Source organism: Scomber japonicus, chromosome 4 (assembly GCF_027409825.1).
Source record: "Scomber japonicus isolate fScoJap1 chromosome 4, fScoJap1.pri, whole genome shotgun sequence".
NCBI classification, from domain to species: Eukaryota; Metazoa; Chordata; class Actinopteri; order Scombriformes; family Scombridae; genus Scomber; species Scomber japonicus.
The window spans coordinates 11,706,540-11,733,052 of NC_070581.1; the positions used below are offsets into that span (position 1 = coordinate 11,706,540).

Here is a 26,513-nt window from a genome sequence, read left to right on the forward strand (position 1 = left end):
TATTGCACACATGTAACTGTAACCAGTGACTCTGTAGTCCCAAATGGTAGATTAATTAGTCATGTAGTCACCATCACTGCTGCCCTGACAGCTTGGCTCATCTTCAGGACTCAGCGGTGCTGCCAGTTGGTTTTTATTTTCTCCTCCCTGAAGCCACCTCATGTGAGATATTAAAATCTGTCTCTTCTCCTGCCCTCTTTTTCTAGTCTTGTAATGTTGATTCTTCCTTCCTTGCTGCCTTGTAAAGCAACTGCTAATGGTGAAAGCCTTTTATCTGAAATGTAGAGCAAACAATAAAAACTTAAAAAAATCTCTTTCTGTCGTATTTTGTTTTCTTTATCTCTAGTTGTATTGGCCAGCCAGTCCAGACCGTGTCCAAGAATGCCTCATGGCTGGGAAGGATCCAGAGGTGACTCAACACACACACACGCACAAACACACACACACGCACAAACTCACACATAAACACGCACACTAGATTGCATAAGCAAAGCAACATGCATCAAAGTAATGACTGTGTGTTACCATGAATAGAGGTAATCGGTTTTAAAGTCACACAGGACATAAAGTGCATTTACACATTAAATTCTACACAGATATGGATCAGTGACCCACAGATTAGGGTCATTTCAGCTCTTTTTATCCTTTCTTTTCAATTTTATACTGCCACACTTGAAACTGTCTGAGGACGTCTGCAAAAATAAAGCAAGGCAGATGCATGATAGATGATAATCTCAAGTGGAACTAAAGTTGAATTAATCTGATTCATTTGGGAACAGTAAACAAACAAGAGCTGTGATGCTGGCGAGGATATCAAGATTCAGGGTAACGATTTATTCAGATAAAAAAGCAACATGTGAAGTATGAACTACTGTCAGTGTAGATGGAAGCATGATGGTAGCAGGTCATTGTCCTGATGTCATTTCAATAAAATTTAACTTATTCGTTGCATTTTCCTATATTCAATCAATTCATATAATATAACCACTGCCTTATATCCATGATAAAATAGAAAAGACTCACTATTTCTCACATTGCATAACCTCTGTCTCTCTCTCTCTCTCTCTCCCTCTCTCTGTCTAGCTTGAGTGTGCTAACTTCCTGCGAGTTCTGCAGCCTTTTAACCAGACTCATCTGTACGTGTGTGGCACCGGGGCTTTCAACCCTCGATGTGCTTTCATTCCTACCAGCATCTTTCAACAGGTATTGCTGCAAACACTTGCACACATTTACCTTTTGTGTGGCCAGATAACTAGCTAGAAAGTGGTTCTTCTGTCACAGTGACTGGCAGGGAAATTATTGTACCCAAATCAGAGTATTTCTGTTCTATCTTCTGTATTGTATTGAATGTGTGAAAAATTTCTGTTCACTATCAGTGAAGAATAAGAATAGGTATCACCACAAGCAATGCAATGATAGATGGTAAAGTGAACCAGACCAACAAAACTTTTAAATACAGTTATTGTAATGCTTTTATTATAAACTAATATGTGTAGTTTCAAAATCATTAATATTTCTGCTTTAGACTCATCTTGTAATTGAAGACTGCAGATTTTCTCAGGCATAATGGTTTTTATCTCCCCAAGTACATCTCCCAATATAAGATTTGTGCTGTGATTTCCCATTGGATTTACTTTTTTAATGAGAATCCAATTTTGAACCCTATACATCTCAAACTATACTACCATGAGTAAGCTATAGCACCATGACAAGCTAGCTGATTTCAGACTTTCTCAGACATATGATACACAGTATAGAGAAAACTTTATGCTTTCAAGTTGACCACAGAACATTTTTTAATAGGGGAGTGATATGCTGTTACTACCACCCACCATACTGTGTGTGTTCTGACTCCCAGTCCCAGCCCTCATATACGGGTCTATCAGCAACTGAAATACCTTAAGTGTGGTGTCTGCCTCTATGACCCATATATCTATGAGCTTTCTCCTGTCTCATCCATCTATAATATATACAATGTACCTTTTGTCACTTGGCTGCATTATGGGGGCTACTGGACACTGGTGATTTTTTTTTTTTTACATTTTTATTTTTTATTGCCTAGGCATATCTCCTTTATTCTTGTCTTGTCATGTCTTCACAGGCTAGTTAGGAACATTTCACTATTTAGATACATGTGGGTCATTATCAGAATTCCCTCAGTTATGGGTGCTTCTGTGTGTGTGTGTGTTTTTGTTTGCAATCGATGTGAGGTTTAAACCTATGTCAACTGTGTTAGTGTGAATTTGTGCATTCCTACATTTGTGGGATTTTTTAAGGTTACATGCATGCCTTTCAGCTGTGTGTGTGTGTGTGTGTGTGTGTGTGTGTGTCAGGAAGCAGCTAATCCCATGAAAGGCTAAGCAAGATCTGAGCAGAGGTTCAGACGTGGTACTTAGAGGAGCCGGTGGTGCTGACTGGTTTAAGACTGGACTTCACACATTTTAAAATCCTTCCACTTAGCCCCGATAACCCTAAATTAGCCACTCACCGTGTGTGTGTGTGTGTGTGTGTGTGTGTGTGTGTGTGCGTGTGTGTGTGGCAGACTTGTTCAACAGTCTAAAAAGGTCTTTCTGTTCATTTGACTGAATCAGTGAATGAATAAAGGAATCGGTGAATTCAAGACAAAATAGAGTCACAGTCTGTCTGCCTACCCAGGCAACTTATGTTTTCTCATCTGTCCAGCTGGTTTTTCCATCTGTCAAGTGACCGCCATCTCTGTTTTCTTCACCAGTCAGAGTACCAGACTCTCTCCTATAGCCGGACAGAGTGTGGGAAGGGGAAATGTCCCTATGATCCGTTCCAGAAAACAGCGTCAGCTGTTGTTGGTAAGTTGACCATTGTTTCGTCAAATGACAACGGTTGACAACAGCTCAAAGTAAGTTTGAATTAGATATTATCTCAGGAACAATGACAAGATGTCTGTGAGATTTTGACCAGGCATGACTGATTGTGCGCTCCAGTTTCACATGAGAAAAAAAGAACCTGTGGGAAGGAAAGAATAATCTATATGTCACAATCATCAAGAAAATATTACAACACCACTGAACAAACTTTCGTAACAAATATATGTGAATAAGAGTTCAGTTATCACCGTGAATCAGTTATAGTCACAGTTATAGTCCCAGTAGAAGTAATGCACATTATTTTCTTGGTTATCAATCAAATGTACTCAAACAAGCAGTATTATGACTTTTAACTAATTGTAACCACAATAACCAAAATAACTGTTGTCAGAGGAAATGTGCGAATTATTTACAGTTTCTGCAATGAAAGACTTTCCTTGGAAATAATATGAAAAATCTTTGGATGAACCACTGGGAGAATATGTTGAAGTAAATCTAAAATTCAGATTGTCAGAAACAATCCATTCTGTCTTACAAAATATCTAAACTTTTTGTTACTCTGTGTAGATGGAGAGCTTTATGCTGGCATCACTTCAGACTTCATGAGCAGGGACTCTGCCTTCTTCCGTAGTCTTGGTAATCGTCATGTCATCCGCACCGAACAGTACGACTCCACCTGGCTGCAGGGTAAGTGCAAAGAAATGTCAAAGAAATCTAGAACAAACTACAAAACCCTTAACTTTTGAAAACGGATAGTGCTGCAGGATTTATGAGATGACTGGTGCAAAGTCGTTTTAGAAATCTGCAAAATCTGGAATGATATCCAAGACACATTTGATATATTCTTTTCAAATAATACAGTGAGTATGCTACCCAGCTACTCAGTCTCACCTTCAGTGGAACAACCCCACATAGAGATTTGCCTCCTTTTCTGGTGTAAATGGTATCAAATCACTGATATAATGCATTCACAAGAAATCTCTTTTTCTACTTTCTATTTATATTTTGTCTCTTTGGTGTCAAATCATTAGACTACTATGAATATTTAAGAGCCATTGTCATTACTTTGTAAACTGAATAGCCAGAGTTGAACTGAGTATCTTTTGCTCTATATCAATATCTCTGAAACCATCTCCAGAACGCCCGGTTGGTGTTTTATCAGCGCAGTGTGTCGACGTCTGCTGCTGATAACAATGAGATACATGCTGACTCTCTGTGCTGTTTGTAAACTCAATTGTACCCACATCGTCCCTTTGCTTTGCTCTATCTCTGTCCCTTGTACACGCTTACATGCACGTTACGTGCAGATCAGCAGAGGTGAATTGCGTTACAGTTGATTTAAGATTTACCTGTCTTTCTCTTTCACTCTGTCCTTCGCTCTCTCTCCAGATGCCCAGTTTGTGCGGGTTGCGCCGCTGTCTGAAACTGATAATCCAGAAGACGATAAGGTCTACGTGTTCTTCACTGAGCGCGCTCAGGAGGCCGAGGGGGCTGCTGGGAAGGTGCTCTACTCCAGAGTGGCACGTGTGTGCAAGGTATGGAGTGTATTTGTTTGAGACAGATAGAGACCTGGTTTGTGTGCTTATATCAGGCTTCACCTCGTAACTGTCTGGATGTAGCTTATGTTAGCATGTCTGCCTGCACAGGTAGACTATGTACGTGCTGGTCAGTGTGTCTGAGCCTGTGGAGGTGTGTGTTTATGTAAAATTGTGATTGGATGTTCCTGTTCCCTTTTATAGATAAGCATTTTGAAGTCTGTGTATAGGGGACTGTTTATGTTTGTCACTATCACTGTCCTCGCTGCATCTTCTGCTCCACTGTGATAGACTGTGAATGTTTGTGTTTGTATATTTTTGTAGACAGTTATAGTCCTGCATGACTGTGTTTGTGTAAATGTTTTTGCCAGTCTGCATGGTCATGTCTTAGACAAAAGTTGGAGAATGTGTTAAAAAAAACGTCAGTAATCAGATTTTACTGGAGAAAGTCATCAGAGGACTTGTGTATTAAACGTTGTTTTGAATTTCACAACAATTCAGTTGTGGGTAAATTTAACGAACTTGAGGTGTCATGATCAATAAAAGTTATAGCCACCATAATTAATTCAGTCAAGTTACAATATAATTAAGTACAATTACCTAAAATTAGAAATAGTTTTATTTATGTTTTGTCTATATGTTGTGCGTGTGTGTGTGTGTAGAATGACATTGGAGGCCAGAGGAGTTTAGTTAACAAGTGGAGCACCTTCCAAAAGGCTCGTATGGTGTGTTCAGTTCCAGGACCAGATGGCCTACAGACGCACTTTGACCAACTGCGTGAGTACACATACAAATATCACAACATCATGAACATGACAACCAGACTAGCACATGTGCAGTAAGACTAATCACATTAGACAGGCCTCAACCACCGGTCACATCAACAGCTGGATCACTGTCACTGAATACTTTATAAAAGAGACATTGAATTCAGATATCCAGCCAGTATGTGTGTGTTTGTCTTCAAAAGTGCGAAACATAAGTTGGAACTTCTTGTTCAGACATTTTGAGGTGACGAAAGGGAGTCCACAGACGGAGGAAACTTGCAAGCACTCAACCACAACCTTGGTGTGTGTCTGTGTCTGAATGGTTCCACTGTTACCACGGTGATCAACAGTGCTGTCGGTCACCTTGGGTTCCTCTTCATGCCTCAGCCTTGGTAACTATGGCAACTGCCCTCAACATTCAGTTGCTGTTGGTTTATTCATTATTAAGGATGTACTCCGGTTAGCTCACTGTGTTTATGTGTTCAAGAGCAGGTCGATGTAAGCGTGTTTCTATATTTTGAGTAAGGGAAGGCTGTTGACCTCTGTTTTGTTTGTCTGTCTGTACTCCATTTTGCAGATGTAGAAGTCTCAAGATTTGTCTGCTTTGAACTGTGACCTTGTGTGGTACTCTTGGCAATTAGTATCCTTACACACAGCAGGGGTGATGATCGCAGATGATTGCATGATTAATATATAAAGGACAGTATAGTGTTGCTTAGCATTGGAAAGGCCCTCTACATGCACACAGATTACTTCAGTTACTGTATGCTGGGAATTATGTAAGGTCAAAAAATGTCCAGTGAGAATATATATGACATTTTAATAACTGGCATGACTTAAAGGCCAACAATTAATCAGGGAAACATTACAAGCAATGCTGTGGTTGGTGCACGTGGTCTACAGGTACAGTTTGTGTTGACCTTTTCTGTCTCTTCAATAACTTGCATCACCAGGACAAAATCTCTTAGCAGAGGATGGTTTCGATCCATCTACCTCTGGGTTATGGGCCCAGCACGCTTCCGCTGCGCCACTCTGCTGTCAGTCACCCCAGATGGGACTCGAACCCACAATCCCTGGCTTAGGAGGCCAGTGCCTTATCCATTAGGCCACTGGGGCTTCCTATCCTCTACCCGTAGAGCGACAATCTAGACAATGTGTAGGGGGACATCAATAGGGAGCAAACATGTCACAACATGTCACAACAAAGCAATGAATCAAAAAGGAGTGAAGCAACAAGGCTGTGGTTGGTGCACATGGTCTACAGATACAGTTTGTGTTGACCTTTTCTGTCTCTTCAATAACTTGCATCTTTAAGGCGTTACCAGGACAAAATCTCTTAGCAGAGGATGGTTTCGATCCATCGACCTCTGGGTTATGGGCCCAGCACGCTTCCTCTGCGCCACTCTGCTGTTAATCACCCCAGATGGAACTTGAACCCACAATCCCTGGCTTAGGAGGCCAGTGCCTTATCCATTAGGCCACTGGGGCTTCCATGATATGGCCAGTAGAGCGACAATCTAGACGATGTGTAGAGGGACATCATTAGGTAGCAAACATGTCATAACAAAACAGTGAATCCAGGGGGAACACAAAACAAAAGGAGTGAAGCAGCAATACTGTAGTTTGTGCACATGGTCTACAAGTACTGTTTGTGTTGACCTTTTCTGTCTTTTCAATAACTGCTGTCTTTAAGGGCGACTAGCACCACGGACAAAATGATTTAGCAGAGGATGGTTTCGATCCATCGACCTCTGGGTTATGGGCCCAGCACGCTTCTGCTGCGCCACTCTGCTGCCAGTCACCCCAGATGGGACTTGAACCCACAATCCCTGGCTTAGGAGGCCAGTGCCTTATCCATTAGGCCACTGGGGCTTCTTGGGTGGGTTTTCTGGGGTATGGCTAGTAGAGCGACGATGTAGACAATGTGTAGCAGGACATCAATAGGGAGCAAACATGTTACAACAAAACAGTGAATCCACGGGAAACACAAAACAAAAGGAGTGAAGCAGCAAGGCTGTGGTTAGTTCACATAGTCACAGGTACAGTTTGTGTTGACCTTTTCTGTCTCTTCAATAACTTGTCTTTAAGGCCAACCAGCACCCAGGACAAAATCTCTTAGCAGAGGATGGTTTCAATCCATCAACCTCTGGATTATGGGCCCAGCACGCTTCCGTTGCACCACTCTACATTATTTACATCATTTGCAAGAGTAATATTGGTATTGAGTGGTAATATACCGGAGGTGATATTCTTATTGCACAGATTAAAGTTAAATAAATATATATGTATATTATATGTATATTGCACACAATTGAAATTAGTAGTATCATTTATAATTAGTAGTATACATGAAATACTAATACTGCAGAGTATTGGACTTTAAAAGTGCAGTGTGTCCAATTGTCCAGGTTGGGGGTTGAGGTTTACTGGGAGCAGTGCTGATTGTATAGTCTGACAGATGCAGGGAAGAATGATCTGTGATATTGCTTCTTCACACACTTTGGATGAAGGAGTCTGTCGCTGAAGGAGCTCTCCAGTGCCGTCAGGGGGTCTTTCATGGGGTAGGAGTCATTGTTCATCAGAGAAGACAGCTTGATCATCATTCTCCTCTCTCCCACCACCTCCAACGGGGCGAGGGGGCATCCCAGGACAGAGCTGGCTAGAGTTTGTCCATTCTCTTCCTGTCATGTCACAACAAAGCAGTGAAGCCATGGAGAACACAAGAATAAAGGAGTGAAGCAACAATGCTGTAGTTAGTGCACGTGATGTACTGGTACAATTTGTGCTGACCTTTGCTGTCTCGTTAGTAACTTGTGTCTTTAAGGCCAACCAGCACCCAGGACAAAAGCTCTTAGCAGAGGATGGTTTCGATCCATCGACCTCTGGGTTATGGGCCCAGCACGCTTCCGCTGCGCCACTCTGCTGTCTGTCACCCCAGATGGGACTCGAACCCACAATCCCTGGCTTAGGAGGCCAGTGCCTTATCCATTAGGCCACTGGGGCTTGTGTGAGATGACAAATAGAGCGACAATATGTAGAGGGACATAATAGGGAGCAAACATGTCACCACAAAGCAGTGAAAACATGAGGAACACAAGACAAAAGAAGTGAAGCAGCACTGCTATAGTCTGTGCACGTGGTCTACTGGTACAGTATTTGCTTTTTCTGTTTTCTTGACATGTAACTTCACTGCAGTACAAAAACTTTCCCCCCTCTAAAAGTCTTAAATTGTGCATTACCATAATTTGCCCAGTGTTTGCCAATATTACAGATATAGTTCTAGTTTCTAAAAAAGATTTCTGTCTGTTCTTGAATAATTATCAGTTTCTTATACTAAGACAAAAAGCAGGACTTCGTTTTGTTCAATCTATTTAATATCTATTCTGTCTATCTATTTAGATTGTGTTTGATCCAATGATTTATCGCTCTGTTGTAAGAGATGGGTATTGATCTCTTTATGTTTAGGAGGGCAGTGCCACATTTATAAGGCCATTGAGGAATCAGATTTTGCACTAAGAAATGCACTGGAACCATGCAGATAGAGAACATAGGAACAAGCAGAGCGTTGTCAAGACAGGACTGGTTTCTTATCTGCTGTTTTTGTAAACTGAAGACTCTCAGTGTAAACGACATGATTGCTCTGTTTGCTGAACACACACACACACAATTATCATTTGTGTGAACATACACATGCACAGCTTTTGAGCTGTTACACACGTACTCTAGCCTCAGCCTGTCTCCGTACACAAGACAGTTGTGACTTGTCAAGAGCATAAATATTTCTACCCAGCATGCCTGTGGCCAAGTTCTACACATCTGATAAGGGTGCCTACAGATTTGTTTGTGAATACACTTCAGCAACACACACACACACAGACACACAGAAAACCACAAACCCATATACAGGAGATTAAGCCATCAGGTTAAGAATGCTGTCAGTGTTGTGTTTATGCCATGCTTCATCACACAGAAACACTACAAATGCCATAAAGCCTTGAGGGTCTACGGGTCCCTCATGGCAGCATGGCAGTGGATACCACCTGGTCATATGTGTGTATGAGTGTGTGTGTGTTTTAATCACATTTTGTGGTTACTGTGGTACAGAAAACACAAAGAAAAATCAATCAACTGGGTGAGTCTTCTCTTTTTTAGAAGTACAGAAGCATTAATATGTGGGTTCAGCTCCTGTCTGCTGTGACACTGTTGATGTTTTTCCAGGTGAAAAAGATTCAATAGCATGTGGGACCAATCCATCTTAAACTTAAGAAATAATACAGTGGATGCTACAGCTCGACAGTACATAATAATAAACATCAATCCTTAAATAAAATGCGATTAAAATACTTACTTAAAATAATAACTTTGAATGACTTACTTAATTGTCATTGCCTATGCCAGGATGTTGATGATGTATATGTTAAAGCAATTTGATATAGTAACCTAAAAACTTAAAGCTACCAATTATAGGATTTGATACAATTCTTACTTTGCTGCCATCCTGTGTTTGTATGAAGAAGTGCATTGTTCCAGACAGCTATGCACACTTTTTTCTGTTTTCTTTCTTCTGTTTACACAAAAGGTAGAACAGCCATTTCATAGCAAGCGGGTCATGAGTTTGAATATCTGTGGTTGGCAACAACCTTTCTGTGTCGAGTTGACATGTTGCCAAAGGGTTCTCCAATTTATTCCCACAGTCTGAGGGTATATAGATCACGTACCTGATGACTTTAAAATGTTCATTGATGTGAATTTGGAAATTAATGTTTGTCTGGATTTTAGGGATCTAACTTATTTATTTTCATTATCAATTATTCTGTAGATTATTTTCATAATTAAACTATTAATTGTTCAATGAAAGGTCAAAAAAATGTGAAAAATGCACCATCCCCTATCCAGCTCCCAAAATGATGTTCTAACCAAAACCAAACAATATAAAAAAGTTTACTATCATGTGTGATTAAAAACATTATTTTGTTTAAAAAATGACTAATCAAAATAGTTTCTAATTCATCTTCAACTATTTGTTGCAGCTCTGCTGGATGCTGTCAACTTATCCCTGATCCAAGACTGTCATAATATGTATAATGGATCCTGAATATTTCAGTGTAGGAGTTGCTCATAAAATAAACATAAACAGAAAGAAAGTTAAAAATATTAACTCACCAGGTAGAAAATCTTCAAAGCATATAATGTGAACTAAATCTTTGTTAGCCAGGTACTCCCAGTAAGAAAGATCTCTTCTGTAATGTAAAACTTTAAAATCAAGAATCAAGATATAGCGATGCAGAGTATGATGAACCTGGATGTAGAATAGTGTCAACCGTCTGATAGACTGGTAACATATCCAGGGTCTCCCTACAATAAATGAGTATAGATAACACATGAATGGATGTTCACACAATTCCAAGCATTTCAATAAATACTTTAGTCAGCTTTGTTTCCGTTAGTGTATTTTAATAGTTGTTTTTTTAAATGCCCTCCCTGTAGGCATTGTTTTGAATAGAGCATCTGGTCTGAGTTCACCACAATGACTGACTCATGAGACAGGATTGCTGTGAGTTTATTGTTCAGTTGTTTTGTGTCTGGGGTTGTAGAGGCTGTGTTCACTGTCATAAGGCTCACTATTAATGTGTCTGGCTTTTTTGTTGATGCCACTTGTGTGAAATTGTAAGTCAAGCCTCATTTATTCATGATTATTCAAAAGACAAACAGTTGGGTGGTAGTGGTTCATGTTTATTGTTCTCTCTCTCGAAGTAGATCTGCTGTGTTTTCAAGCTGAAACAACTCAGAGTTCCTTCTGGTCAGCTCACTGTTTACTGCTGATGTCCTTGTTGTGGTTGTCGTTGTTGTGGCACAGAGTCATGCTATGAGGTTTTGGAATTGGAGACAGAAAGCCCTCTGTGGCCGGACTCAGTGTCATGACAATAAGGTATTTCAGACGTTTTCCGTCATCTTTTTTTTTCCGTGTGTGAGCGATTCAATGTTTCAGACATAACACAGCACCCATATTCCTGTCACTACATCACCCACTATGCTGGAAAGTAAGTTTGGAAAGTCGTTCCTTGAGCAGTCTGAGGATATGGCTGGGACTGAGAATTAGAGCTGAATAAAACCGGGGTCAGGAGAAAAGTAAGGGAAGACAAATTATTATATGTTTCATAGCTCAAAGGGCAAATATAATGGATGGATAGAGGGAAGGGGGTGGGGCTGTCATATTGACAACTTCTCAGTAAGAGGAGAAGTTTACAAAGGCCAGAAAGAAAGATTCTAGTAAAACGATTGAAAAAAACTGGATGGGAAACAGGTGAAGGAGAGACAAAAAGAAAGAGAAACTCATTAGGTGTGGAATTTGTGTTGTCACAAAACCATTTCTGAACTATGTTAGCTGAGATTGAAACTTTCTTTGGGTCGATTGTATCTTCTATGGGATCAGTTATCTTTATTGGATCATAGAGAGCGACAAAAATGTCAAGAGTGGGAGTTGAGGGGAAGAAAAATGTCTATATATGCACTTTGGGTAGAACAGTTACATATCTGACTGAGCCACCAGGACGCCAAATGCTGCCAGATTAATCTGACAAATGCATTTTCATCACTATTTACTGCTTCATTACTTCACCAACAAAAAACCTTTTGTTTAAACTGGCCAAGAAAACATGTTTTGTTATACTAAGGCAAATCAATCATTTCCTTAGGCCTTACATTCAGCTTTTCTAATCCTTCACAGTTTGTGTGATAAATACTTGAATAGAAGCCCAGTTTATCAGAAGCAAAGGAGCTGCTGGCCAGAGGTGGAGGAGGAAAAAGGGGGGGGGGGAGAGAAGATGAAGTAGGACAAGTAGGGAGAGGACAGAGGTTATAGCATGAGGTGTTGGCCAGACAAGTGGTTAGAGGGAGGGAGATGAGATGGGGAGTTAGAGAAAAAGAGAAGGAGAATTGAAGCTGTTATCAAAGTGTTGTTTAAGGGAAGGAGTAGCTGATTAGGAAAAGGATTGGAAATACAATTTGGCCTGAGAATGAAAAGGGGAGTGATGGAGGATGAAAAAGTGGGTGATGAAGAAAGAATAGCCAAATAAATTATGTTTTCCCTCAGAAATAAAAGAAAAAAAACAGGACAATTTAAGAGAGTGTTTCAGATGTGCCTGGTATTTGAAAGTTATTTAAAAGATCAGAATTTCCCTGCTACTTTATGTATCTATGTGTATGTGGCCTGTAAGTAATACAAGAAAAGTCACATTTATTAATCCAGGACAGAAGGTGTGAAAAAAAGTAAGAAAGATCCTCACTGATCATCAGCAGTCATTTTGTTTTTAAAAGGATGCAATGGATGGACAGAAGAGGGGAAGAAGGACAAAACCAGAGGGAGGGGTAAGAGACGGGGGAGATATTAATGTACCAGGATATACTACAGCCCAGATAAAGGGCGTTTTTTCTCAAAGGACATGGAGGGGATGAATGAGGTGAAGTGAAGCTAAAAGGGTGTAAAGGTTGATGGGAGGGGGAGAGAGAGGAAGAGAAGGAGGGGAACTAGGTTAATAGGGAAGGAAGGGAAGGATGGAGCAGACAGCAAGGTGCGAGATTGAGGGAAGGGAAGGGAAAAGAGGTACTCACGCAATGCTGACAGCAGTTGACAGCAGAAATAAAGCAGATGTAAGACTTTCAATCGATTCCATCCTTGAAACAAGGACATATTTTTTGTCAGGACTTTTTTGTTATAATTGAAAGAGACATCCAAGATGAGGATAACAGCAGTGGCCTGGGGGGAAAAAATGTGTCAGTGTGAGAAAAATGACAGAAGGAATATGGCAGACAGCCGAGGGGGTTAAAGCACTGGACAAGATGGAAACAGGGCTATTATTGGCAAATTAAGATGGCGAGGAGGAAATAAAGACAGAGAGTGCGATCAGAAAGGTCAGGAGGAGGAGGAGGTGGTGGATGTTGGCATTCCGGATCGCTGGGCAGGGAGGGAGGGAAAGAGAGAACAGTGGAGAAATGAGGAGGATAGGGGTGTTCGTCAGGGGGGCTATGGCTAGACAATTAGGAGAGGGAGGAGGAAGATAGGGGTTGAAGCTGAACGTCTGCGGGCTAGACAAGACTATCTTCCCTCAGGGGGAAACAGCCTCTTTTTGTTTAGAGAAGAAGACACAAGAACAATCATCTGGGGAAAATAGGCCAGACAGACAGATGGACGAGGAGATGGAGGGATGGAGAGATAGCAGAAGGGATGGATGGAGACTAAGAGGGACAGCGAAAGTGAGAAACAAAGGGATTGAGAGCAGCCCAGAGGGATCCTGGGAAGTCCAGGTGGATTTGAGCAGAAAGGGAGGGGAGGATGCGCACCTGATGAAAAGATAAAGAGACAAAGAAAAGGAGAGAGGATTCATGAAGAAGAAAGAAAAGCAGCTCAGAACGAGGGATTACTGTTAGTATAAGATGGTGGCTGACTGTCTGACAGTAAAAGAGAAAGAAGATAAAAAGGGAGAAAAGAAAACGTTAAAATGACAGCAACATGATTAAAATGCAGTCTTTGACATATTTTAAAACTTCAAATTGGCTCTCCTTCCTGCTTCATCTTGAAAAAGGATCAGACAGTCACCTTCCCTCACCAGGCCAGACAATTATATATACATATAAGTACGTGTAACAGCATGGACAACATAATTATATTTTCTGCACTGCACTTTTTCTGTGTCTGTGATGAATGTGTAAATGTTTTACTCTCCCCCCGTTAAAGATTAATTACATTAAATCCACTACAGTTAAATAAATCAAAGAGATGAGAGATGCAGAAGCAAGGTAAAAAGCTAGTAAATCAGCCCTGATTTAAACTTGTCATAGAGAGATAACGGGGAATTTTTGCTAAGCTAAGCTGTAAATAACAGATGTCTTCTTCAAAGTCTGAACAAGAGAAATGTTCTGGCTTTGTCCTCCCAAGTTTAACTTAATGTTTTCATGTGAAGCTGAATGCAGGCGGAAGGGATTCAGAGCTTTTCCTGTCTGGGATTACCAAAGTTTGTATTAAGTTTACACAGTACTTTTTCAATATTAAACTGTCTGTGTTTACTTTTACACGGCCTCCTTCCACCAGGCTTTAAAATATATGTCTTTGTTATACACAATAAAATTACATTTCTTATTCCCTCACCAGTAGGTGGTGTACCTTTCAGTTACTCTTTTTTTTAAACAGACAATCCACTGATTTTACACATTGAAACCAGTCACAGGGAGCACCATGTGTATAGTGTCTTAATGGCCTCTGAAGGTGCTTAAGTCTGACAACAACCTCTTAATGTCACAGTGATGTCGTTACCTCAGTTTGGGCTTCCAAACTCCTGCTTTGGAACCATGTTGTTTTTGCATATTATCATCTTTTTCTGATCACAAACATCTGTAAATTCCTTACATTCAAGCTTTTGAGAAACCAGAATATAAAAAAATTAAAATATGATTGCCTTATGTAGTTTCACTTGCGTACATTCATACTGTGGAGTGAGATGAAGCCTTGTAGTTTAGTAAACACAACAGTGCTCAGTACTTCAAATTAGGTCAAAGTGTAAGGCTTTGCTGAACCAGATATTTTTCTCCAAAACACAAACAAACAAAGTCCCATAACTGAAAGTCCCATAACTGAAACACATGAGAAATGTTTTAGAGTGATAAAGAATCTGATTTTAATGTTGCAGTGATGGAAAAACTAATTATTATGTGTATGTGGCTTATACAGGATAAAGAATGAACTGAGAGAGCTGTAGGGTTGTACGTGATAGATTACAGGACTAAAGGTAGGGTTCCTATCTTGTACTGTGGATTAGGCCAGGTCATGGTGGAAAGGTTTAAAGAAATACAAAAAACTGCTAAAAGGGTGTCACTGTGGCATGGTGGTCCAAGATTTTTTTAAAAAAAGGCTCTGGTCTATTGAGTAAACTGTGAAACGTTTTGTATACTTTTCAGTGGAGGTCGGTTGTGCAGTATCAGTGAAAGCTTCTAATTTTACAGTAAGTCACTTCAGATAATCACTAGAATGGTTTGATTTGGTTATGTTTGATCCTAGACATCTAAAAAATGTCCAATACTCAAACATACGTAGCCCAGTTTCAACTCAAATATTTAGACGTAGTTTGACCTTTAAATCACAAAATAATTGCTAACTTGGCTATAAAGCGCTTCTGTGAAACCGCTTTGTTCTGTTTATCATCTTATTGGTGATTATGTCACAGTTTACTGCAGTAAGTATCTCTCTAAACAGACTGCCCCTTGTTGACCTGTTTACATGTTTTTCATCTCTGCGTATGAAGATTTATTTACCTCAGCTCAAACATGTAGAACACAAACATGAAGACTGTTTTTAACATGGCCAAATATGGCTCTGAACACCTCGGCAGACTCAACTTGGCTGATCAGAGTTTTGACTGAACTTGTAAGTGGATTTCATCTGTTCTTTGCTCTATCTGATCACAAACTGATCGCCTGGTTAAACATTTTCCCACCAGGTTTAAAGGAAGTCTGTCTCTTATCTGAAGTGAAATGGTTTCCACCAGGCTGGCTGCGTGGCTATGAAACTCAGCTTGGCAGGTTTAGATATAAATCTTCCAATGCCCTGCTTTTGACTCATCCACTCTTTGAAAAGATGTTGAGGTGCTTTGGATGAAAGCATCCACCAAAAGCATATTTTTCTTTAAAGCAAAACAGCCTTGAGGAAAATTTTCAAGACAAGAGGAGAGAAAGAAAAGAAACTGGAGAGATGATAAAGGATTTGATTAATGAAAGATGCAAAGGGCATACTTTAAAGTTAGAGATAATGAGAAAAGTGAAGAGCTGGAGTGAGCAGGGATGATATTCAGTATGAGTAAGATGATGTGAGGAGGAATGGAGGTCAGAAGTAAAAAGAAAATGGACATCTGCTCAAACAAGACATCTTCATTGTGATTGTAGCTGAAAGAGGCTTAAATTGCCAAAGAAAACTTAATAATGAAGGATCATTTTGAAAAAGGGGATGGAGGGAGTGATCAATGTATACACTGCAGGCAGCAGACTACCCACAGTCCTCCCTGCTCTCTCCTGAGGGGCATGCTGATTGTGTGTATGTCTATATATACAATATGTGTGAGTGATCAACTCTGTGTCCCTGCAGTTTTACATTTGAGTGTGTGTGTGTGTGTGTGTGTGTGTGTGTGTGTGTGTGTGTGTGTGTGTGTGTGTGTGTGTGTGTGTGTGTGTGTGTGTGTGTGTGTGTGCGCGTGTGTGGGTGGGTGCACGCGTGTGGCCACATATCTTTCTCTTTGATGTACATGTGTTTCAGAGTCCGTCACTGTGTGTGGCAAGTGCGTGTGTGTGTGTGTGTGTGTGTGTGTGTGTGTGTGTGTGTGTGTGTGTGTGTGTGTGTGTGATGAGATGAGATGAGATTAGACATCATGCAGGGTTGTGGTTCCATGGAGGCCACCTGAAGCAGCAGGAACGACAGGAATGTGGGAACAGTGATACGCTTCGCTTTCTCCATCACCACATCAACATCTCTGCCTCACTGTGGGAGAGAAGAGGAAAGAGAAATGAGAGGAGAGGAGAGAGAGAAATGAGAGGAAACAGAGGGAGAGAGACGAGAGAGGAAAGGAAACAGAGGAGAGGAAACAGAGGGAGTAGAGAAGAGATGAGAAGAGAGGAAACAGAGGAGAGAGAGAAATTAGAGGAAACAGAGACGAGAGACAAGTGAGACGAGAGGAAATGAGAGGAGAGGGAACAGAGAAGACAGGGAGGAATAAGGGGAGAAGAGAAGAAACAGAGAGAGGAGAGAAAAGTAAAAGGAGAGGAGAGGACACAGAGAGAAGAGAGAGAGAGAGAGAAATGAAAGGACAGGAGAGGACACAGAGAGAGAGAGGAGAGAGAGAAATAATGGATGAAAAATGAGAAAAGAAAAAAACAGGGACAGCAAGAAAAATGAGAGAACAGGAAACCAAACCTTGTTTCAGAGTTTCCCAGCCTTTATTGCTGCAAAGGTTTCTAACCTCTTTGAATCTCAACATCACAACGTCAGCCTGAGTTCTTTCAGGGTAAAACTTTTTATAGAGTTTCTAAGAGTTTTAAAGGCATTTGCTCACCATACCCTGGGAGCCAAGTCAAGTCATGTATTTATAGATTATCACAGCACGCCACCCAGAAAACAAAAGGCTCTTTTCTCTACAGTTGATAGGATGATAAAAAACATTCCCAACTCTTATCTCAGACTGAAGTTCAAAACAGAAAGGCTTTGATTTATTGTGATTTAAATAAACTGAGAAAACCAAGACCTTGTCTGTGCTGCGACAACTGAATTATAAAACGATGAGCAACTTATGAAGTATGGGTGCAAAAATGTTGAAAATGTGGTTTACTCTAATGAACTGTGGAATATTATGCATCAGTGTAATCTTTTTAAACACAAGTAACATTTGGACCAGTAAAGGATACAATTAAAGAGCCTCTTTTAAACAATCAGTGGAATTTGTGAACTTGAAAGAAAGAAATGATTCTTCTTCAAAATCACACTGCACTTAAAAGGTACCCTGTGGAGTTTTCTTGTAAACAAGCAGTAACATATGTTGAATTCTGTTCGGTAACTTGTTTCATTTTGAGGTTTTTTGCCAGTTAAATTGACAATTATTATTTGACATTTTCAGTATTACATTGACTGGCCTAAGGCCTAACATCTCTCCTTTAGAAGAGTACACTTTTTGGTCTCCTGACTCCTGCCATCTGTTTCTTTGTTTGTCAGTTTTTCTGTAAATCTGCTTGGCATGCACCATTTCCATTGTAATTTAGGGATTACGAGTGATTAGAAACATAATTTGCTGTTTATATGAAACAGCAGCTTTGTTTGTTGTCTGTTTCGTCTATTACGCACAATATCTCAAATACCACTCACAACTACCACATGTAGTTGATGCTGGCCATCAGAAAAAGCTAAAATGAAAAGATGCAGCATCATCTCTCTCTGTTTGAAGATCAGAAAAATGGTGTGGGGTGTAACCTTTTTGTGTATTTGTTCCAAAACATTTTAATATAGGATATTAGGTTCAGTACGCAACTTCCCAGTTCAGTGTACTCCCATGACATATTTTACTGTCAAAATAGTTTCCACAAAGACCCACCCTTATTCTCCCTCTGATTGGCTCTGACTGTGAGATTTCTTTCAAACTCTAACCATCTCACTACTCATACCTAAACCTAACCAACCACACCAATGATGGTAACAAACAGTAGCCAATCAGAGGCAGAGTAGGGCGGGTCTTCACAGAATGCAAATGGTTTACCCTGGTCACGTAGTGTCTCTGCCATCATTGATATTAAAGTATGTGTTGTTTACCCTCTATTTAAATGATATTATGATTTCAAATATTATTTTATACCTTTTTTGTTTTTTACTGCTATACCAAAATCATACTGAACCGTGAGCCCAAAACTGAGGTACCAAACTATAAATTCAGTGAACTGCTACACCATTATATGTCCAATTTATCTTGTTCAAATTAAACACTTCCCCACAGAGCCGAATCTGTACACATTGCTACACATTGCTTCTAATGAATTTATTATACAACAGGATTATAAATCTGTATTTGTTAAACTTTGTCTAAATTGGACCAGTGGTGTCTGAGGCATCAGGTTTTAAAGACAGACAGATGGAATGAGGAAAAATCCACACTCCACCTGATTGCACTGCATGAGGTACAACAGTCGGCGCAACACCAAAGTGAGAAAAACCTATCAAATGTTGTGATCCGCTGTGTTTGAAATGAAGATCGGACACTAAGGTGTGGTGTTAGTTGTGTGTGACAGCAGGTGTTGTTCTCCTGTGGCGGACCCAGCGCTTCACTCTCCCACTGTGGCTGGTTATTAATGGCTACAGATTCATTACAAGCAGCCAGTCAGCCATGCTGCCAGCACGCCCGACGCTATTAGTCACACAGTCAAACTGATAGATGCACACACAGATACACACACAGGCGTACATGTAATGAATACCAAATACCACCCCCTAAACACATACACACACACACACACACACACACATACACATAAACAGTTTCAAATACTGTTAAGAGTTTCGTTCCAGTTTAACAAATGTTTGACCTTTTTGTCTCTTTCTTTTCCCACTCCCTTCTCTCCTGATCTCTTTATTTCTCTTAATCCAGAGGACATCTTTATCCTCCAGGGGAAAGACAAGAAGAACCCTCTCATCTATGGCCTTTTTACCACTTCAAGGTATGTACCACTGAGAAACCCAAAACGTGGGAGTAACTGTAAATGGTATTTTGTAATCTGTGAAGCCTGGTTAAGCTGTTGAGAATACCAGCATGGTGGTGGATGGGATGCAGTGGAAAATTACACAAGGTGGAGAGATTTTGATTTGAGATATACAGAGATTGCTCATGGTGAAAAAAAGCAGTGAGTCATTGATATTGATCAAGGTCAGCAGCAGATATATTTGGGATGAGCTGTTTCGTGTTACAGTACACAGCAGCAAAAACCTTCAATATTTGGAGAGCCAAGTAAAGGAAAAAATAGAAGAGAAGAGTTAGGAAGTTAGAAAAATTAACTCCTCATTTGATTTTATCTTTAAACACTGAACACTAATTTGTTAAGCATCATGTTTAACTGTAATGGGAGTCCAACATATCTGTGGATGCTGTCTGTCACACCATCACACTGTATTGCAAGATGATGTGATGTACTGTGGGATTCACGCAGGCCACAGGGTCTTGTGCCATTGTGAGTCATGACTGAAACACAGTCATTCATGGTAAGAAAAGGGAGCCTTAGAGGCTCATATGAGCCTTCATCATCGTAACATCACCATCAGTGATCTAGCTGTGACACAGCAAGTGTTATGTGTGTGTATCAGTTTCTAATTGAGAAATATCTTGTTAAAGAGACTTCAAGCAACTTCTAAACCTCAAAAACCTGAAAGAAATTACATTTTAAAGAGAAAACGTAATAAACAATTTACTCATGTTCCAAAGGTCAATCCAGAACAAAGCTAAACACATTACTAAAAACGATGACAAAACACAATGGAAAATATGAATCAGTACTGAAATGTGTTTGATTAGAGCTCATAGACAACATGCTTTCTGTTTGTGTCTACAAAATGGTAATTTGCTCGCATGTGAGTAAAACACAGTCATAGCTCAGAGATGAAGAACAAAACATCTTTCTGCTCCTCCTGAGACTTCTGAGCAATGACACAAGTTTTTAAGTGTCAGAAAGCTGACACTTAAAAACACACAGATGGATGAGAGAGAAGGCTGATAGAGAAACAGGCTCTCATTAAGAAAAACACTCTGAAAGATAGATAACAGGTGTGTTAAGCTACAGTACATGTACAAAAAAGGCACTGGCTGACAAAAGTATGGAAAAAAATAGAGTGAAGGAAATCCAGAACAAATTAGTGAGTGACTAAGAGACTAAAAACATCTACAGTTTCTGACGGCACCACATGTTCTGAGAATAAGTCGGTTTCTGAGGTGGACGCCTGAGATCTACAGTAGCACCAGAAGTATGACAACATTTGGCATGGCCGAGCAGGGAGTTGGTCTGTTTCTGGGTTTAGGAAAAAGTGTCTGGAATCTCAGCGGGGAACAGACAGAAATCCAAAGCATCACGCAGGGTGGGGTCCCAACCACAGGACTGCTGAGTGCAGAAAAGGTCATTCCTGCTGAATGGAAAATGTCTCTCTCTCTCTCTGGAGTGCTCATGCTCACACACACAGAGGTTTTTGTGATGAAGTCTGTGGATCAGTCTTCTGCTTTTTTATATTTGGTTTTTCAGTTTTTCCATTTCTTAATTCAATTGCCCACCTATCACATGCAGTATATCAGATGGATCTGATTACATTTCTTCTCCTACAGTACAGCGGGTTAGGGGTTGGTCCCCTTCTAACTATTAACTTCTTTGTTTGTTTGCTTGTGCATTAATTCATATTTATCTTGATTTGTTTATTTACATGCTCATTCCCTTCTTTCATTTATTACGGTAGATCTTTTAGTTTTATGGGTTTCTTTGGAGCAGCGGCTAAATTCTTGACCTCCTTTTGTCCCCATGTTGATTCCTGCCCATATCTAACCAGCAGTGATGATATTTATACAAAAAAAGAAGCATCTTGCTGCTGGGTTACCGCAAACACAGCTTAGTCAGAAAGCTTGGGAGAAAAACACATTTCAGCATTGTTTGGCATTTTCAAAACAACACTGTATCAGGATACTACATTATATTGGAAAATTGTCATGTGGGTTTCTCGTGTTCATTTCATAGTAAGTAAGCTGCTTTAGTCGGAGCACCAGGGATTTTAAGCTTGTAATGAACAACTTTTGCCCTGCTGAAGTGCCCTTGAGCAAGACACTAAACCCCATTGCAGCTGTAGGAACTCTGACCCCTACATGAAGGAGAGAGACTTCTCCAGAGGAAGTCTAGGGTATCACGCATGACTAAACATACTGTATGTGTCAGCCATTTTAACTGAGGGAAACCACCCTGATACACCACATTATGGCCTTTCTGTCTGTTTTGGTTCTAGCAGCTCTGCCCATCAAATACTGCTGGAATCTAAAGCTCAGACACACTTTGCCAAAAATCTCAACCATGATCTTAAGTACAGTGGAAGGGACGTGTTGTGGTGGCGACTGGTGTGCTGAAAGCAGAGCATTCATCCAAACTGGACTTTGTGGTCGGAGCACATTCAGTGAATTGATGCATTTAAGCTGAAAACCCACAATGACTCACAACTCCACATACAGTACATCACTTTCTTATTTAATCTACTGCTCATTGGAACTCATCAAGTAAAATCATCAAAGACACGCTCGGCTTATGTTTTTTATTCATGAAGGCTGATAGAGGAAGACTATTTGTGATGGATGATGGTTTTCGTTGTTTCTCTCTCTCCTATCCTCAGTGATATCCTGAATGGTTCAGCAGTGTGCGTTTACCGAATGGAGGATGTGGTCCGGGCTTTTAAGGGAAACTTCCTTCACAAAGAAGGTCCTCTGTATAAGTGGGCAGAGTTTACAGGCAAGGTGCCCTACCCGCGACCAGGAACTGTAAGTTAATACTCAAAACCATTTCATTCAGGCAACGGTTATAGCTTTCTGGAATTAGTAATCATGACCACAATCTAGTGAGGTGACTGTATGTAGTTAAGCAGAAGTAAAAGAATGGTTCATGAAAATAGTTCTCACTTTATTCTTTCTCTCTCTCAGTGTCCCAGCAGTACATATGGAAGCTACAGTTCAACCAGAGAGTATCCTGACGATGTCATCTTCTTCAGCAGGACTCACCCACTGTTGCAGGTTCAGCTTCTTCATCTTCTTCTAATGAATTTCTGGCAAACTATACACTGAAAAGTGTATTTCTGTCCTCAACAGACAGAGTTTAGCTATATATCCTAGGTTGGAAATTATTTTCTTATGTCCACTCTTTTTTCTTTACAAATGCCAAAGCAGTCACAATTGTTCAGCTGAACATTGGGCTTCTCATAAAAGAGATTTCTTAGTCAATTTGTCAAAGATTTAATTTCCCTCAGCTCCTGAATGCCCAGGTATCCACAAAAAGCCGGGTTAAATTACATCAATCTAGTTCAGTTAGATTTCCTATAGTGCCCTATTTTACACTGGACAGTACGTATAAAGTAGTTCCTTTCTTTCTTTCTTTTTGTATGACCCAAATGCCCTAACCAAAAGGACACCCCTCACACTGAGAATGTCATTATCACAGATGAGCAACACGATTAACACTAGGGCTTTTGTCTGATGATAAAATCCCAGATCCTAAAAATTCACTCTGTTTTAGGAGAATGTGCTGCCACTCGGGGAGCGTCCCCTCCTTGTTAGAGTGGGTGTTCACTACAAGTTCAGCAAACTGCTGGTGGACAGAGTGGAGGCCATTGACGGCACCTATGACGTCCTCTTCATCGGCACAGGTAGAGTGTCTGCTCAAAACCATTCATAAAGTTTAGAACTTTGTCCTTCACTTGCTATGCTCTAGTTTTTTTCTCAATAAAATTTTTATATGTGCTGTTTTTGCTGCAGATTCTGGTCTGGTGCTGAAGGCCATCCATCTGCCCAGAGAACATGGTCAGAGTCAGGAGGTTACTCTTGAACAGCTGCAGGTCTTCCAGGTACAGAGCAAACTGTTACTGTACAAATACAAATACATCTATCTATCTATCTATCTATCTATCTATCTATCTATCTATCTATCTATCTATCTATCTATCTATCTATCTATCTATCTATCTATCTATCCAGCTATCCATCTATCTATCTATCTATCTATCTAGTGCGACAGATTCTTTTTGTTTTTTTCTGTTTGTCTCAATTTAAACTCTGTTTTCGTTTCTCTCTTCCTAACAGCACAAATCACCTGTGACAGCTCTGGCACTGTCAAAGAAAAAGGTAACAGATAAGAGATGCAGGAACTCACATTCAAACTTCCAAACTCACCTTCATCTACGCACACACACACACACACACACACACACACACACACACTTATCACTCATCTTTCCACCTTATATCTCCAAGGACAGCTTCATCACCAGTTGCTATGGTTACCCGACCTCAGTCACAGCTATAATGAAGAGATACCGCACATACACACGCACACACACACACACACACACACACACACACACACACACACACACACAAATACACCTTGCATTATTATTAAAATAGTTGGAGTGTCATGAAAAGAAATCTGAAGCTTGCTTACACAACCAGACACACATTCACACAGATTTTGAAAAACAAGCATCACCACGTTTGTCACTCTCTCTCTGTCTCTCTCTCACACACACACACACACACACACACACACACACACACACACACACACACACGCACACACTCCTTTGGGGCCACACAGTGACATCATTACACTGTGAGTTGGATGTGTGACTGAGCGAAGATGAATCTGGTTTAACTGTTGATTGTCAATATGTCTCTCTGTTTTATGAGAGCAAGCTGAATGCCCTCTCTCTCTTGGCTCAGTCTGATTTATTACTCTCTTCTCCTTCATTTCCTCCCTTCTTCCTCCCTTGCTATGCTGTCAACATTGTTTTCTCCTCCACCTTGTTTTCTCTCTCTTTCTATTTCTATCTTTCTTCCATGCCTCCCCCTCCTCCCTCTCCTCCTCCAGCAGTGGTTGTTTGTGGGCTCCAGCGAGGGCGTGTCCCAGCTGGCCCTCTTCCAGTGCGAGCTGTACGGTCAGGCCTGCGCTGAGTGCTGCCTGGCCAGAGATCCCTACTGTACCTGGGACGGACACGCCTGCAGCCCCTTCATGCCCACTGTGCGCAGGTATGGATGATGAATTACATCTATATATGTTTATCCAGACAACACTAATCTGATTATTGCATTCACGTAGGATAGTTTTTCTTAAAGTCTGAATACCAAAGGAGAAACACATGGAGCCAATCTTCTTAAATCAGATTTCAACCACATTTGTTGATAGTTTGACATGTGGCTCAAATTACATCTCGACTCAGAGCTTTCTTTTTTCATTAAATTTAAGGCTTTTTTCCCCCACACTTGACCAATGCTTGGTTCCATTACAAATGGACAGATTTCCATGAAATTTTCAACTATTAATATTTTTGGTGACCAACTGACCTTTCCTCCACTGACAACATCATCATACAAAATCTAAACATGAACATGAAACAAGCCATTACCGTAAAATTCTCTGAGCAAACTGATGCTCACAAGTGGATTAACCCCATTTATTCCTATGTCCCCATGATCTTTCCTCTAGCACCATTCATAGGACAAAAATGGTTAGCCCCACTTATATTCATACAAAATCTCCAGTATATTATTTGTTACATCTAACACCTTAACATTACAGGCTGAAATGAACATTGCACCCTCTTAAAGTGACTAGGCGAATGTTATTCTTTGCTTATAGTAATTTCATGACTTTTTCCACAGGAGGAATGCACGTCATTTAGGGGAGGATGAGGATCCGTTAACCCAGTGTGTCAGACAGGGAGGTAAGAAGCTTATTCACTCTTCACATGTTCATTTACCGGTTCTTTACATATGATTTGTTTATCTGAAGACAGACATTTGGCCTACAGTTAATGCAGTTTTAATAATGCTTCAGCTATAGTAGGTTTATTCAAAGTGTTATTTCATGTCATATGTATGCTTTATATTTCGTAAATTTATTATAAATATACAGTATTTTATGTTTTAATAAAGTATTATACAGATGAAGTCTCAAACTTAGAAAAAACAGACTTTTACATTTTTCGTCAATCTCTTTTAGCTGGGCTGCAGGTAGAGGCGGAGCAGAGGGTGATGATGGTTGCCGAGGGTAACAGTACCTACCTGGAGTGTCTGCCCCGATCCAGGCATGCTGCTGTCACCTGGTACAAACAGGCTGGAGAGAATAGTCCTGAACTAAACCAGGTACATGCAAGTACCATTTTATTTATGTTCTCAGCTTTTTAAATATTACAACAGAATATAAACACTGGAAGATATAAATCTTAAATATTGTGTCATGTTTCCAGTACTATCCTCAACTTCAGTTACCCAGAATGTTAAATATGAACACAAGTTGCCAACATCTGATCTCTCTTTCTCTCTCCAGGTGGTAACAGGTGACCAAATGGTTGTGATTGAGCGGGGTGTCCTGATTCGTCGGGCCGAGCTGTCTCACGGCGGTGTCTACCACTGTCAGGTGGAAGAGCATGGCTATCACTGGACGGCCGTCACCATCCGCCTTGCTGTCTGGAGTCCTTCAGCCAACCGCCTCCTCGCTTCCTGGTCCAGCTCATCCTATCAGAGTGTAACACAGGAAACACAGCCCTGGTACGAGGATGTGATGGCGCTGATTCATCCAAGAAACCTCGGTCAGCACTGCCGCGCCCTGGGATATAGGCCCCCACGCAACCACCGTCGCCATGGTGATGTCATGGTGGAGCCCAACAAGGAGAAAGAAAAGGGGGAGAGGCACAAGCATGGGGGTGGAAGAGGAGGAGGAGGAGCAAGAGCAGCGGGCAGGAAGAGCAGGAGCAAGCCGCAGCAGAGAGCACCGAGGAGCGCTTGAATGTGTCACAGAGGAGGAGAAGGAGAATTTTCAGTGACTTAAACACACACGTTTATGTTACACATTAAGACATACACACACACACACACTTAACTTATACACTGACATACACACATACTGTATGTACAGAGACTTAGACATGTGCATGCACTTATATACAAACAAAAAAAGCATCCTCTCATTACATTATAGTGACAAACTTTCAAACTAAGCTACACACAAACAACTGAAGTATGTACAATACAGGAGGATGTGGACAGCAAGGACTGTTTCACCTGGACAAA

At 40.6% G+C, this 26,513-nt stretch overlaps 1 protein-coding gene and 4 non-coding genes across 5 annotated transcripts in view; 1 reads left to right on the forward strand and 4 right to left on the reverse strand.

Annotated features, from left to right (window-relative positions):
* The window catches only part of sema3h (sema domain, immunoglobulin domain (Ig), short basic domain, secreted, (semaphorin) 3H), a 50,822-nt gene extending 24,593 nt beyond the window's left edge, over nucleotides 1-26,229 (forward strand). Inside the window, exons 3-18 of the mRNA XM_053317922.1 lie at nucleotides 347-409; nucleotides 1,084-1,203; nucleotides 2,732-2,825; nucleotides 3,411-3,530; nucleotides 4,233-4,378; nucleotides 5,041-5,155; nucleotides 19,311-19,380; nucleotides 22,070-22,214; nucleotides 22,374-22,463; nucleotides 22,963-23,092; nucleotides 23,202-23,290; nucleotides 23,526-23,567; nucleotides 24,313-24,470; nucleotides 25,104-25,165; nucleotides 25,444-25,586; nucleotides 25,771-26,229. Of these exons, the coding sequence (XP_053173897.1) occupies nucleotides 347-409; nucleotides 1,084-1,203; nucleotides 2,732-2,825; nucleotides 3,411-3,530; nucleotides 4,233-4,378; nucleotides 5,041-5,155; nucleotides 19,311-19,380; nucleotides 22,070-22,214; nucleotides 22,374-22,463; nucleotides 22,963-23,092; nucleotides 23,202-23,290; nucleotides 23,526-23,567; nucleotides 24,313-24,470; nucleotides 25,104-25,165; nucleotides 25,444-25,586; nucleotides 25,771-26,229 (2,046 nt within the window). The remainder of the gene's footprint in view (nucleotides 1-346; nucleotides 410-1,083; nucleotides 1,204-2,731; nucleotides 2,826-3,410; nucleotides 3,531-4,232; nucleotides 4,379-5,040; nucleotides 5,156-19,310; nucleotides 19,381-22,069; nucleotides 22,215-22,373; nucleotides 22,464-22,962; nucleotides 23,093-23,201; nucleotides 23,291-23,525; nucleotides 23,568-24,312; nucleotides 24,471-25,103; nucleotides 25,166-25,443; nucleotides 25,587-25,770) is intronic.
* trnar-ccu (transfer RNA arginine (anticodon CCU)) lies at nucleotides 6,189-6,261 on the reverse strand. The gene has a single exon. It is a non-coding gene; the product is annotated as a tRNA-Arg (tRNA).
* Nucleotides 6,561-6,633, reverse strand: trnar-ccu (transfer RNA arginine (anticodon CCU)). The gene has a single exon. It is a non-coding gene; the product is annotated as a tRNA-Arg (tRNA).
* Nucleotides 6,945-7,017, reverse strand: trnar-ccu (transfer RNA arginine (anticodon CCU)). Its single transcript has one exon. It is a non-coding gene; the product is annotated as a tRNA-Arg (tRNA).
* trnar-ccu (transfer RNA arginine (anticodon CCU)) lies at nucleotides 8,076-8,148 on the reverse strand. Its single transcript has one exon. It is a non-coding gene; the product is annotated as a tRNA-Arg (tRNA).
* Nucleotides 26,230-26,513: the final 284 nt, after the last annotated feature.